General features: G+C 41.7%; 1 protein-coding gene across 1 annotated transcript; it reads right to left on the bottom strand.

The window, feature by feature from the left end:
- Window positions 1-4156: 4156 nt before the first annotated feature.
- On the bottom strand, window positions 4157-13144 carry chmp1a (charged multivesicular body protein 1A). Its single transcript, XM_023325889.1, has 7 exons — window positions 13003-13144; window positions 12070-12089; window positions 11871-11948; window positions 10129-10275; window positions 9872-10000; window positions 9598-9791; window positions 4157-4937 (listed from the first exon to the last, which is right to left on the bottom strand). Exons 1-7 carry the CDS (start codon window positions 13007-13009, stop codon window positions 4916-4918), a joined length of 597 nt encoding a protein of 198 aa, XP_023181657.1. The 5' UTR covers window positions 13010-13144; the 3' UTR covers window positions 4157-4915.
- Window positions 13145-14814: the final 1670 nt, after the last annotated feature.

The following is a 14814-nucleotide window of genomic DNA, read 5'->3' as shown; positions in this document are numbered from 1 at the left end:
TATACATCATCATGGCTGGGCGGCTCATCCTGGCCGCCCAGGAACAGGCCCTAAACACCAGAGCAATAGAGGCCCAGATCTACCACACCAGACAAGACCCAAGGTGTAGGTTGTGCAAGGAGGCCCCTGAGACAGTCCAGCACATAACAGCAGGGTGCAAGATACTGGCAGGGAAAGCGTACATGGAACGACATAACCAAGTTGCAGGCATAGTGTACAGAAACATCTGTGCAGAATATGGACTGGAAACCCCGAGATCAAAGTGGGAAACACCCCCAAAGGTGGCGGAGAACGCCAGAGCTAAGATCCTGTGGGACTTCCAGATCCAGACAGACAAAATGGTAATGGCGAACCAACCAGACATTTTCGTAGTGGATAAACAACAGAGGAAAGCCGTTGTGGTAGATGTAGCAATACCAAGCGACTGCAACATCAGGAAAAAGGAGCACGAGAAACTAGAGAAATACCAGGGCCTCAGGGAGGAACTGGAGAGGGCCTGGAAGGTGAAGACCACAGTGGTGCCTGTGGTCATCGGGGCCCTCGGGGCAGTCACCCCCAAACTGGACCAATGGCTACAACAGATCCCAGGAACAACATCAGACATCTCAGTCCAGAAATGTGCAGTCCTTGGCACAGCCAAGATACTGCGCAGAACCCTCAAGCTCCCAGGCCTCTGGTAGAGGACCCGAGCTCAGAGGATAAGAACCACCCGCGGTGGGTGAGAAGGGAATTTAATTATATATATATATATATATATATATATATATATATATATATATATATTCCTTAAGCACATTACAGTACATGCTTAAGGAGAAGGAGGTGTCATGAGGTTTGATGAACCAATCAGGGAAAAGCTTTGGTGTAACCATATGAGTTGACAGAAACACAAATATATATACTTCCTTTATCGCATAAAATGCTAATGATGTTTTTCGTCCTTCATCAGACAGAAATATTTTTACATGTTAAAGACATACTGTCAAAAACATAAATAATTACTAACAAAATAATGTTTGATTAATACCTCAGATGGAATAAATGCTCATTAATAGGCTGAATGCTTTCATTTTTTGAAGAAACTTCCTGCTCTCCCACTCTAACCATGACTGCCTTGATGGTCCATAATCCATGGAGCGGCGCTGCGTCACAGCTCGCCCCGTCAGCAGGGGCGGTCACGTGACCACGGGGGGCCGAGGGGGCATTACCTCCTTTATTTACACATGAGGAAAATAATGGAGGAAAACCCAAAGCGAAGTTCAGTCCTACACAGCAAATTCAAAAGTGTTAGATTTCCAGTGTTGGTGTTGTGTGTTAAAAATCCAGTGTTAATTCAACACTTAAACATTTTAGTCAAATTCAACAACATGAGTTAGTTGGTGTTATTCCAGAGAGTTAAATAAAAGCAATTCTGTCTGGTGTTGATTTCTAAATTAACACCAGACAGTTCCTTCCGTATTTGTGACGTCACGTGTTTGCCCGAGGGGCGGAGACAGCAGTATGGCGTCAGGTCTGGAGCTTATCATAACAAGGTAAATTACAACAGCGTTTTAACAAGAATATGGATATTATCTGCTCTTTTTTGAAGGAAATCCAGCAGATGTGTTTCATTTATTTTGGTGTTATACCCTTTCTGTTTAATTTTGGAAAAGTATTTGCACTTTGATTTGTATTTCCATTGAACCAGATTTCTCCCTTTGTCTTGAACATGTATTGGCCTCATTGACTACCCAATAACCAATATACTGTGTATATATATATATATATATATATATATATATATATATATATATATATATATATATATATATATATAAAATTTATCTTATGATATTCTTAATTTTATGATATTCTTAGCCAAATGCCACATTCACAAATGCCGTTCCGCTAATTAAAACCCATTTCTTTCCATTTTTGAAAATGAGGTCAAACAATATATCAGAACTATTGAAAATTCCACCAATACCAAAGCTATTAAAACATGCTCTTTATGTTATTTATGTAACGTTACGGTGATGTATTGTCTCAATGTTTGTAACCCCTGGCAGATATCATACCACAATGTATGCTGTGTTTGTACTGTTATGTATTCTGTATCTCAATAAAGATCTATTAAAAAAAGGTATGTTCCATGTTAAAATGATCATGTATGTGATTATATTTTATGGATGCATTACAGGCAAGTGCAGAGGGGGGGCGAAGGGGGCTTGAGTCCCTGCCCCTTTTAACCTTGATGCCCCTAGTGGCCTTTTTGAGTTTTTTTATTGTCAAATGTTTTATTTTTTTTTAATCTGTATGTCAAAAGGCCTCCCTGTACCCCTCAGCAATAATATGTAGCTAAATATAATAATTTAGCTAAATAATCTAGTCTGGCTGCCCTCTGTCTAATAATGACTCTCAGTTTCTGCCTCCATCTTGTTCAGACTCCTGGTGCATGATGAGGAGGAGGCGGATCTGGATCTGGATCTGGGTCCATCCATCCATCCATCCGTCTGTCCATCCGTCCATCCGTCCTTCCATCCATCCATCATGAGGGTCTGGGAACAGCCATTGACACTCAGAGGGTCTTGGGGATCGGAGGTGTCCTTCTCTACATCACCTCTTTTTCAGCTTCTGAATGGGGAGTAGCAACCAGTTGGGGTGGGGGGTCAGGAACGGAGCTCAGCCTCTTTTAGAGTCTGGAGCTCCTTGGTAATTGGGGTTCCTGTTTGTCCTGGAGGATGAAAGCCCGGTCCCAATCTTTTCCCTTCCTCCCTCGTTCCACCCTTTAGATGCTTGTTGAAGGTTTGAGTGCGTAGTGCAGCCCAATTTTCCACTTCTGGGTTTAGCCCCGCCCCCTTTTGACCTCTGGACAGACCACATGCCAGTTCCATATCTTATGTCAAAACGGCACCATTGCACTCCAGAACAGAAGGGGGCGCTATTTCCCGTATTAGGGCTAGGGTTACCCTTCAGTGAGGAGGAAGAGGAGGGATGAAGACGATCCTTCTGGTTTTACAGAAACATCTGGAAGCAAATGTTTGATCTGTCTCACGTTGCAGACGAAGAGGTCAAAGGTCACAGAGGAGCGACCCTGCAGCCTGGATCAGAACCAGAACGTTAACCGAATGAAGTTTTTTTTCTAAAGCTGAACATGCATGAGAAACAGAAACAGGGATAAACTTGAGTCTGATAGTAGGAAAGTTCCCAAAATAATTCAGATTTTCCTAAAAGACTGAAATCTTTTTCAGTCTTTTTATTTTATATCTGATTATTAATCCGAATAATATTCAGATTTTCCTGAATGTATTCATTCACACTGAGAATCTGGTTGAACAAAAAGCATTTTTTAAATAAACATCAAAAGGTTTTCTGACAATAGTGGGAAGATTTGTGTCTAAAATGTTTAAAGCTTGTTTAACTGTTGGTTTTAGAGTCTGATTCATAAGTGGCATAGTAATGAAATATAACATGATCTTTAGAGTTAAATAGTTTCTAATAAGGTTAAACTTCAACTTTGTTGTTTTTTCAGGCTGAGATAAATCACTGATTCTATGACTTAGTTGCATTTTAATCCTCTTATCTGTTTTTAATATAAATACTTTGATCCATTTCAGCTTTTCCCTTTTTAAAAGGTTTTATTGGCCCTAGTGGCCTTTATTTGATAGTTACTTGACAGGAAAGTGGGTAATGAGAGAAGGGGGAAGACATGCGGCAAAGGTCGCCAGGCCGGGAATCGAACCTGCGACAGCCGCAACAAGGACTAAGGCCTCCTTATGTGGGTTGTGCTTAACCCCTGCGCTACCACAGCACATCCCAGCTTTTCCCTTTTTTAAGATGTAAACAGTTTGGAGACAGATTAAAATTAACTTCAGTCTGAAACAACGAGATAAAAATCAGATTTAAAATATTTAAGAGGTTTATTTGGTGGTAGAGTAGGAATGTTTTCTTGTCTTTTCCTTTATGATGAGTGATGTCAGATTTATAGATCAAGAGATGAGAACGTTTCACTCTGATTAACTTGAAAAGCAAAATAAATGTGAATAACACTTGAAGATTTGCATAATTATGTTAATAGATCAGATTTATAATTAAAACTGTGGAGAATCCAACCAATCAGGGCCTGAAAAATGTCTGTGGCTTCTGGATTTTTATCAAACTGGGAGAAACAAACGGCTGACGGACAACAGAGGGCAGAACTTTATTTTACAAGATAAATATGGAAAACAAAAAGTGCTGAACAGTTTAAATAAAACCTAAATTATTAAAACCGATAAGCAACAAAACATCAGAAACTTCCTTCTGAATCACCGAGGAACCGGACAGGAACCAGATTGCAACCGGATCAGAACCTCGCCAGTGGAGACGCTGCAGAGGATCATCTGGAGCACATCATGGTTCTGGTTCTGATCCATAATTGGATCAGAACTCCGCCTATGATGGCTAACTATTAAAAACAAATAAAACCATTTCTGAGCGAGGAAAACTTCCCGCCTACCCGGCCGCTCTTTCTAGGCACTGAAGGAAGAAGCAGCTGCGTCCCAACATAAGGCTTTTAAAGCAGAAAATCTGAACGCAGGAAAGAAACTGAACTAAACCCCACAGAAGAGAAATGGGAGGATTGTCTGAGTCTGAGGAGGGAAGAGGAATAAACCTGTTAGTGTTTTCAGCATCTGGTCTGAGAACCACGCTGCAGATCAACAGCTGAGCTCATCACTAGAAACATATTTTACAACATTTGCATCCAGATTCCTGTGAGTGGAGTGAAGAGGAGACTGATGGAGCCAGTAAGTTAAGCTGATGCTATTCCTGGCTGCTGTGGTTTATTTTTAGGCCAGAGGAGGAAAATCAATAAACTCATTAAGTTCTCCCAGCAGGAACAGTTCAATCGAAACATTTAGCTGCTGCCGTCCTGCTCCTCCATGCAGCAGCGCCTTCAGTTCCTCAGAGACGCCAACCTGCAAACAAACATTTCACACATCAGCTGCATTTCAGCAAACTGACAGCAGAAAAACATGCAGCAAAAATCCAGACAAACTGAGCTCAGTTCAAATCATTAGAGCAGTTTAAATTAAAACTTTAATAAAAACAAACCAAATCATAACAGAAAATTTGCAATATTAATGAATCAATGTAAGAAAATCTGAAGTCTAATTGTTTTCTGCTTCTCAGCAAACATTCGTTTCTTCCTTCTGGATCACTGGTGTCAAACTCCAGTCCTGGAGTTTCTTGTAAAACGTTTAGATGAGCCTCTGCTGCAGCACCTGAATAGAATAATCAGGTCACTAAAGCTCTGGAGAACTGATCTACACAAGGAGGAGGTAATTAAACCGTTTTATTCCAGTGTTTTGTATCTGTGGCACATCTAAAACCTGCAGGACAGCGACTGGAGGACTGGAGTTTGACTCTCTGTTCTGGATGATTCTGACAGAAAAATCCATAAAAGGAGTTTTCATAGCAGGGGGCACTGAAGAGGACTGCTGACTGTTGCCCTCAGAAAGGAGGGAAAGCTACAACAGGCTGGCTGCTCACAGAATGAAGATTGCTGGAAAGTTTAGTGGAAGGAGTAGGTGTGTGAGAAAAACGTCCTGAAGTAGCAGGGCTGACTGCAGCCCATAGTAGCGGAACCAGTTGAATAGCCTGGAGGAAGTCCAGAAGGTTTGGTTCAGAACATGAGCTCCAACCTTCACAGAACCTCTCCAGAACCCAAGCGTAACAAGAAAAGGACCGGATCCAAAGTCCAGCCTTTTCATTTGAAAATATGTGTCCATGAATCTGGGGTTAAAGTTTCTAATCAGTGAAGATCTGAGGAGCCTGTTGGTTCTGTTACGATTCTATCTGGTCCAAACCCAGAGCAGCATCTGCCAGGACGTTTCAGAGCGTTTACTTTTCAGATTTTCTGGATATACATTTTTTTTTTGGTTTGATGTAAAATTTATTTGTGGTTTCTATCAACTATAAACCAAAAACATTAAAATGATCAAAAACAAGCATTTCAGATGCATCACTATGTATAATATTGCAAATAAATCACTGAAATTAATTCACTTTTCAATGATATTATACTTTATGAAACAGCTGCATAATTTCTCAGATTCCCAGAATAATTTTCTGTTTCACAGATTTGAGGAAATACTTTAAAGTTATTCTAGATGTAGTTCTTTAGTTATTCTAAATCTCGCTCAGATACTTCACTCTGTTGAACCACAGCGCCCTCTGGTGGGCTGAAATATTCAGAACCTGTGAAGCTTCAGCTCGGATCCGGAAGTTGAACCCAAACATCTGCTGGAAATTATAGCTTCTCTTCATCGGCTCCCTGTTAAACCAGATTATAATCTCAGATTCTCACAGATAAAGAATCAGATCCAGTAGAGGTCTGATTGATCCAGAGGTTCCTAGCAGAACGTTTTAGTACCAGACTGCAGTTTCTGGAGGTTCCAGCAGTAGAATGGGAGGTGGATCCTTTAGCATTCAGACGCTGAACTTTGTCGTCTCGTAATGTTTCTGATTTCTGGCCTGGATGTCCCTGCTGATCGCATAACGACACCAAAACTTCCAGAGATCAGAGGAAAGATCCAGTGGACGAAAAAGAACCAGAATGAAGACGATGGAGAATAATTGTGTTTAAAAGTGACTTTGGGATATTTTACTTAAACTCCAGGACACTCGGTACCACATTTCATTTGAGGATAGAATAAACTGGCTGTTACACTCTGTCCTCTCTTCTCTCTCATGTAATAAGAGAAGTTTGCCCTGCGGAAACGTGTCCCCAGTACAACCCGGACTGTCACCATCTGGCCTGAGGATGCCTCTGACCAACTACGGGACTGCTTCCAGAGAACTGACTGGGAGGTTTTTGCACATCAGGACCTGGAGAACTACACCTCAGCAGTCTTGGACTACATCAGGTTCTGCACGGACAATGTCACCAGGAACAGACTCATGAGGATCTATCCGAATAGGAAACCCTGGATGACTAAGGAGGTCCGGGGCCTCTTGAAAGCCAGGAACGCTGCTTTCAGGTCTGGGGACAAAGCACTCTACAGTTCTGCCAGAGCCAACCTGAGAAGAGGCATCTGCCAAGCTAAGGCATCATACAGAGGGAGAATAGAGAAGCAGCTCAGGAGCAACAACACCAGGCAGGTGTGGCAGGGTGTTCAGCACATCACAAGCTACAGATCCAGCAACCAGCCATGCACGGAGGGAACCACTTCCCTGGCAGAGGAGATGAATATCTTCTTTGCCCGCTTTGAGGTGACACCTACCACAGCTCCACCACAGCTGCCTGTCCACAGCAGCTCTGCTCTCACAGTAGAGGAGAGTGAGGTGAGGCAGGTGATGAGGAAGGTGAACCCAAGGAAGGCTGCGGGACCTGACGGTGTGTTGGGACGGGTGCTTAAAGACTGTGCAGACCAACTGGCTGGAATCTTCACAAAGATTTTTAACCAGTCCCTGTCTCAAGCCACAGTCCCTCCCTGCCTAAAGTCCTCTACCATTGTCCCCCTGCCGAAAAGAACCAACATCAACACCCTGAACGACTACCGTCCAGTGGCACTCACACCGATCATCATGAAGTGCTTGGAGAGACTGGTGCGGAGTCACATCCTCGCTGGCCTGCCTGCTGAGCTGGACCCTCTCCAATTTGCCTACAAAGCAAAGAGGTCCACAGAGGACGCTGTATCCACAGCACTTCATGCTGCCCTGACCCACTTAGAGAAGCAGGGGAGCTACGTCAGAATGCTCTTTGTGGACTTCAGCTCAGCATTTAATACCATACTTCCCCAACGTCTGGTGTCCAAGCTAGCAAACCTTGGGCTCCCATCAGCCACCTGCAGTTGGATCCTGGACTTCCTAACAGGTCGCTCCCAGAGGGTCAGACTGGGCCCCCACACCTCCACTGCTCTGAGCCTGAACACCGGATCGCCACAGGGTTGCGTGCTCAGCCCACTTCTCTACACCCTCTACACTCATGACTGTCTCCAACCACCTCAGCAACAAGACCATAAAGTTTGCAGATGACACGACTGTTGTTGGTCTCATCTCAGGCGGGAAGGGGGAGCTGGAGTTCAGGGATGAGGTGAAGCGGCTGTCAGAGTGGTGCAAAGTCAATAACCTGCTCCTCAACACCTCCAAAACAAAGGAGCTGGTGATCGACTTCAGGAAGAACAAAACAGACATCCAGCCTCTCACCATCAGTGGGACCTGTGTGGAGAGGGTCCCAGTGTTCAGGTTTCTGGGCATGGAGTTGGAGGACAAGCTAACCTGGAGCACCAACACCAAGGAGCTGTTGAAGAAGGCACAGCAGAGACTGTACTTTCTGAGAATACTCAAGAAGAACCGTCTCCCCTCAGACCTGCTGCAGGCCTTCTATCACTGCTCCATAGAGAGTGTGCTCACGTACGGTCTGTGTGTCTGGTACGGCAGCAGCACATCCGCGGCAAGAAGGCGCTCCAGAGGGTTGTTAGCTCAGCAGAGAGAACCATAGGCTGCCGCCTCCCCACTATGGAACAGATTTACACTTCCAGGCTCCACAAGAAAGTTTTGGACATTTTAAATGACTCTTCACACCCTGGCCATGGTCTCTTCCAGCTGCTGCCATCAGGCAAGAGATACAGAGCAATAAAAACCAGGACAAATCGCCTAAAAAACAGTTTTTACCCGATGGCAATCATGGCACTAAATTCAAAGGCATAAGAACTTCTGCTCTTGACACCACTTTGTTAAAAATGTCAATTCTGTTGCAACACCTCCAGGCGCTGCAACCATCTTCTGATGTCTATTTATTTCTCATTTTGTACTATTTATTTATTTATCTTTGTATATTATGTATATACACATAACCTGCATCTTAACTCGAGTCGAGCAAATCTCAATCTCGTTGTAATCTGTTGATGACAATGACAAATAAACCTTATCTATCTATCTATCTATCTATCTATCTATCTATCTATCTATCTATCTATCTATCTATCTATCTATCTATTAGATCTCATTATGCATCAGTACTGATATTTCTACACATCATACATTAGAAAAAGTTCATTGCAATTTTCAAACAATATTGAATGATGATTCTTTTGTCCAGCAGGGGGAGATCAGTCTTTAGTGTTCACATGATTTCAGCACAGGTTAGGTCTGCTGCCGCGACGTTGCCAACAAGGTAAAGTCCAAAGAATGACTGAGTCACGATAAACGTTTTGTACCGACTGTCCTGAGTCACCGCTAAACAACTCTAAATAGTTTTCTGTCCTATTTCAGTTCATCCAATCTGATAGAATTCTCTGTTTCTGACCTGGTCTGATGTTTTCTTGAGATAATCTTCACTCTGATCCTGGTTAAAACCTTCCGGGTTGCTAAGCCTGACTCAAACTGGAGAAAGACTTCTAGTCTGAGAGGTTGGTCTTTTTTAATGTATTTAAAGCCATTCTTAATCTTTATTTCTTTGTAAATGCTTTGATTAACATCAACCTGTAATTTAGACCTACCTTTACCTTAATGTGTCTGTGTTCATTGGTTGACTTCCTTTATGTGGGTTTAGATTTTTCTGTTTTTCAGGTTTGGTGTCTGCCAGGTGTTACACCTCAAACAGATCTACCTGGTCAGACAGGTGACCCTTACCGCCGAGACAGCTGGTCCTCCTTCTCCTGGCTCCGGGAAGTCTCTCCGCCCAGTGACGTTGCTCCAGCAGGAAGCTGGTTCAGCTGGTCCATCACCTCCAGGCCACCTTCTTCTGCTATTTGGTGGATGAGGTCATCCACCTGCTCCTGGGGCGTGGTCAGCGTCATGGCTGAGCTCATGGAGTCCTCCATCACCTGGTGCGGGCAGGAGCAGATGAGGTTAGGGAGAGAGTTTCTGAAGCACGAGAGCAGACGGAGACTCTGCAGCGACTCACTGAGGTGTGGACGTCAAGGTTCTGAACCTGGCTCTCAAACTTATCCATTACTGCGGAAACCTTCTGCAGATCCATGGAGTTCAGAGCCTTGTCCAGGGCTTTGGTCACCTGGCCCATGCTTTTAGTCACCTAAACCAGGAAATCCCATCAATTTAACATTTATATTATACACTTTAATCAAAAATAGAAAATGAGGTGTCAAATTCTAGACTTCTGGGTGAAACAGAAGTGGAGCTGATCCAGTTGGTGAGACTCACTCCCTTCATGGTGACGGCAGTCTGGACTTTAGAGGCCACCGCATCAACTCGGGACGCCATGCGCAGCCAGTTCACACCTTCGTTCTTTTTCCTGATGGCGTTCTCAGCATAAACTCGAGCACATTCAACATTTTTCTGTTGCAAAGCCTGTTGAGAAAAATTCTACTATTTCTGTTTTGTAATTAAATCATGTCTTTAAGAAACACACAACAGCACTGATAGCTGTTTGGTCTCTCAGGTAATTATAAGCATTTTATATGAATAAGATTCAGTGAAGTTAAGACAAAGCTATGAAAGCAAATCCATTTAATATAAAACTCTAAAGTTAGATTTTCTTTCCACCAACAAGGATTTTTTTAATGTACTTCTTTACTGTCACTGTAGATCAGAAGGTTTAGCTGTTTTCTGTGTTTTATCTTGTTACTAATGCTTAGTGAAAATTGTTACTTTACAACTGCCAGAAAACAGCTTTAAATCTAATGAGTAATATAGCAATGACTCAGACAGCAGACTTTAAAAATAGTAATCTGGGTTCCAAACAAGTCTGTTCAGAGGTGGAGCTGTGCTGCCTCCTGCTGACTAATCTGCGCCACAACAACTGTCTATAGTTCCATCTACCAACCCAGAGGTGAAGACATGCTTCAGTTCAATGAACAGAACAAAATAATGTTGCTTACTCTTAATTAAGGTAACGGATGATCGGCCATTTTGGTGCCAGCTACAAACCTTCCTCTGACTGGCATGAAGGAGCAGGTGAGACAGGTGAGGTATTTCATGAATACATGTTAGAGAAAATGCTGAGTCATCTTCTACCGATTCTATAAATACACTCTATTCATGAAGGTAGCCTGACCACTTTAAGAATGTGAGGAGAAAAAGTGCAGCACCAGATTTCCAGCTGAAGGATCATCATGTTCATCTTCAAGATATGATTATGGGTTACAGAATGATGAACAAAAAAATATATAGAAATGACTTAACAAACCTGATAGAATTCATCATCTGACTTTCCATCACAGCTGCACAGATTAAACTCTACAGCTGTGTACAGTTTAATCTGTGCAGTGCAACAATGGCTAACCCTGGACTTCTTCCATGAAGACCAGATTTATAAAGTCCAAGACTAATAGACGGTTCCACCTGAGCTGTGGATCTCTGCAGCTCCTCCAGAGCTCCCCAGGTGCTCTTGGCTGCTTCACAGAACAACTACATTTATACTAATACTAAATTACTAAGAAGTGGACTCTCTTTATTAGTTAGGTGAGGTGTAGAAGTAGTCACTTAATTTCATTTAGGGTCTTCATAGTTCAGGGGGTTCAACCCTAAATTTGGAGAACCATGAATCAGTTCTGTTCTCTGATCAACCAGAAAGCAGGTTGGGCTTTGAAAGCCACTCTGCTCCATCTTCAGTTCATCAAGGACTGAAGAGCAGAGCAGATTGTGACCCAATGTTTGCATTTGAACGCCTTAAAATACGCCAAACAAGTTGGACTTTCTGTACTCCAGTTGAAAATGTAATTGTTCACTGAACTCCAAATTCTGCCGGTTAGAAATATTCCAACCCAAAATTGGATCAAGTCATTTGGTTCTGGTCTGTTTGCTGATCCATGTCAAGCCTTCTCAGCATGTTTTATCCAACGTAGAGATGTGACAGTAGAAATGAAGAAAGAGAATAAGTAAGCAGAATAAAATCTGGACCGTCCTGAACTACACTGAGCATTAAAGCGGCTCCTAATCCTCACCTTCTTGACTTTGGCCTGCTCCTTTTCTGACTCCTTTTCTGCCTTCTTGGCCAGTCTCTCAAGCTGCTTCGATGTAAACTGTGAGAAACCAGGAAAAAGTGTCAATTATTGACACTTGAATTGTCAATAATTTAGTTTATTTGAATTGAACTTTTAGTTTGTATAGACAATACGGATCAAACATGATCTCAGGACGTACCCTCAGCTGAAAGAGTGTTTCTGGAGAAAGAGAGCAGAGTGCATTAAAATGAATGAGAGCAAACTTCACAATATGGCTGTTGAGACCATAAATACGGTTCAAATAATCCTTTTGTTAACTGAAAACATTACAAATATTAATTAATAAACAGATTCACTGCAAATACTAAAAATATTAAATTCCATTTTTATAAATCATTCATCAAGCAGCATTTCAGTATTTCAGAAAAATGCTCCCTTCCAACCAAATAAAATCCCTGGAGTTTAATTTTAAGGTTTTCATTAATATCTATATCTAAATAACCAGAAAATAATTATACTGACTAAAGTTACTGAATTTAATATTTTGTGTTTTCTTCAGTTTTTCTAAGCATGATGATTAAATTTTAATCACCATTATATACCGATTCTCATAAAACATAACATAAAAACAAATTACCTGAAAAGACAAGTAAACAATGTGATGTTATGATGGGTTATTGTTAGGGTAAGCATGTTTCATAATGCTAATAAAGTCATATTAATGTGGCTTTGAAATTGCACCAGTTCATAGCCAAAGTCCTCTTAAGGCACTTTAGAAAAAATGTCTGGTTTCTAAGGTCAATAATATTCAAATGAACATCAAATAGATTATGATTCAATATTTTGCCCAAACTTGTAAAAATGATTAAAAAAATTTTAATTGTTCTGGAAGTTTTAGTTTGTACAGGTGAAAAGTTCAGGAAGTCTCTGCTTTTTAACGTGAATTATTAGCCAGTAATTTGAATCCAGCTGGAATCTGATTTAATGATCAGATTCAGTTCAACTCGAAGCTCAACATGAAGAAAACAACAAGCCGCATCCGCGCCCAGGCTAGCAGTAGCTCCCAGTGATCAGGTTAAAAACAGGCCAATCCCATTAACACAGAGTCTTAATCTGTCAGAACAAAACCCACCTTCCATGTCGACACGAACAAGATGCCTGACAGTTACAGAGGATGAAGTTCTGACGGTTCTTTGGCGGTTCTGAGCCTGTTCTGGTTAAAATAAACCCCTTCTTCCTGGTTCCACGGCCGCCTTCTTCCGCCTCCCTTTCTTCTTCTCTGGATGTCTTTTGGCTGTTGGCAACCTGCGTGAAGGTACGTTATCGCCCCCTATTGGGCTGACGTGCAAACAGTCGACAACCAGTCGACTGGGAGAATCTGTCTCATACCACACTGTCACAACAAAGTGGTTAGAGTTAGGGTTGGTTATTTTTAAAAATAAAAGTGACATACTGCAGCTTACATGTGAAAATCACTCAACCAAGTTTATTAATATTCTGTGCAGAAAATGAGAGCTTAAAAATGATAACACTGTTGCACATGTCAGTCTGAAAAAAAATCTGCCACATTTTACCCACGTATTAAAATGTTAATGTGTTCCCCATTTGATTATGATGAAGTCCATGTTAAATAATCACAGTAAATTTTATTTATTAGTGTATCTCAAGGATATTGACAACGCATATGCATTTGTGAAGCATGATAGGAAGAAAATACTTTCTAGTAAAAATAAAACATGTAAAATGAAATGAACTAATAAAATATGTATTAAACATGATGAAAGAAAAAGGGGTAAAATTATACATTATTCTAGTCTAGTAGTTTGGGATAACAATTGGTCAGAATTAGAGTTTTAGAGGAAAGTGCTTCCATGACATGAACATTAATCACATTTCCTATCATCTGTTTAATAAGGGGAATCATACAGCAAGCCAGGATCACGAGGATGAGTACAGGTGTGAGGAACTTTACAGTCCGTTCCCAATCAAGTGTGGACTCAAAGTGCACATAATGTGTTAGGGTCATATGCAGCTTGACATTTCTTGCATTTTGTCCCTCAGACATGTCTAGCTTACATTCAAAGTCTATGTGGAGGCGCATTGGACACTTTGGACACTCTTGACTTGTCAAATGCTCCAAACGGTTCAAATCACAGGGAATTACAATTTAATGGGATACTGACTGAAGGGATACCCATAATCACTAAAAAGCTGAAACTTATTACAATATTAAGGCTGGAAAACCTTTACATAAACTAAGCATCCTCAGCCTTCTCTCTAAAGTTAAGGTATTCATTATTCAGATTTGATTGGTGGTTATGTGACATACTACCCTTGGCACCTCTTTGGCTACTGCGGTGTGGTGGTTTAAAAATAAATTATAATTCATCATGTTTTGGGTGTGCATTTCCCAAAGTGGCTCAATTCTGTGGATCACACAGCAGTTAGTTGCAATTGGGATGGGAACTTAAGTTTGCGTTTTGTGTGGGTTTCCATTTTTCTTCTACTCTCACAGTTTTCCCACCAGAGGGAGCCAGGGAGCTGCTGTTTCCACCAGATGGTGAACCTGCTGATGCACCTGCAATTCATCAAGTCTCATCAAGCAGAGCTTAAGAGGAGCCAGGTCATCCGGTGTTAGCCTCCTATGCTACTCTGAGCTCTCTGTGGCCTCAGCTTGACTGGGTTCTCTAGGTTTTTTTGTTTGTTTTTTTTTTATCATTTGTGACTCATCAAAACTGATGTTTTGGTAGTTGTACTTCTCTTTTTGCCATGTTGGTTTCTCTTCATGTTTTCTAAAGTCTGAACACCTTTGGTTAAATCTCCATGACTGGCGACATTATACTCCCCTTCCTCCAAGTCACCTGTAACCTGTCTTTCCTCCAACCATATTACCATCCAACCAGCAACTCCCACCAGATCGTTCAAAGAACTCTCTGCTTCCAGC

The sequence above is a fragment of the Xiphophorus maculatus genome, chromosome 2 (assembly GCF_002775205.1).
Source record: "Xiphophorus maculatus strain JP 163 A chromosome 2, X_maculatus-5.0-male, whole genome shotgun sequence".
NCBI lineage: Eukaryota > Metazoa > Chordata > Actinopteri > Cyprinodontiformes > Poeciliidae > Xiphophorus > Xiphophorus maculatus.
Note: the sequence above shows the minus strand (reverse complement) of the source record. Positions and strands in the feature narration are given on the sequence as shown.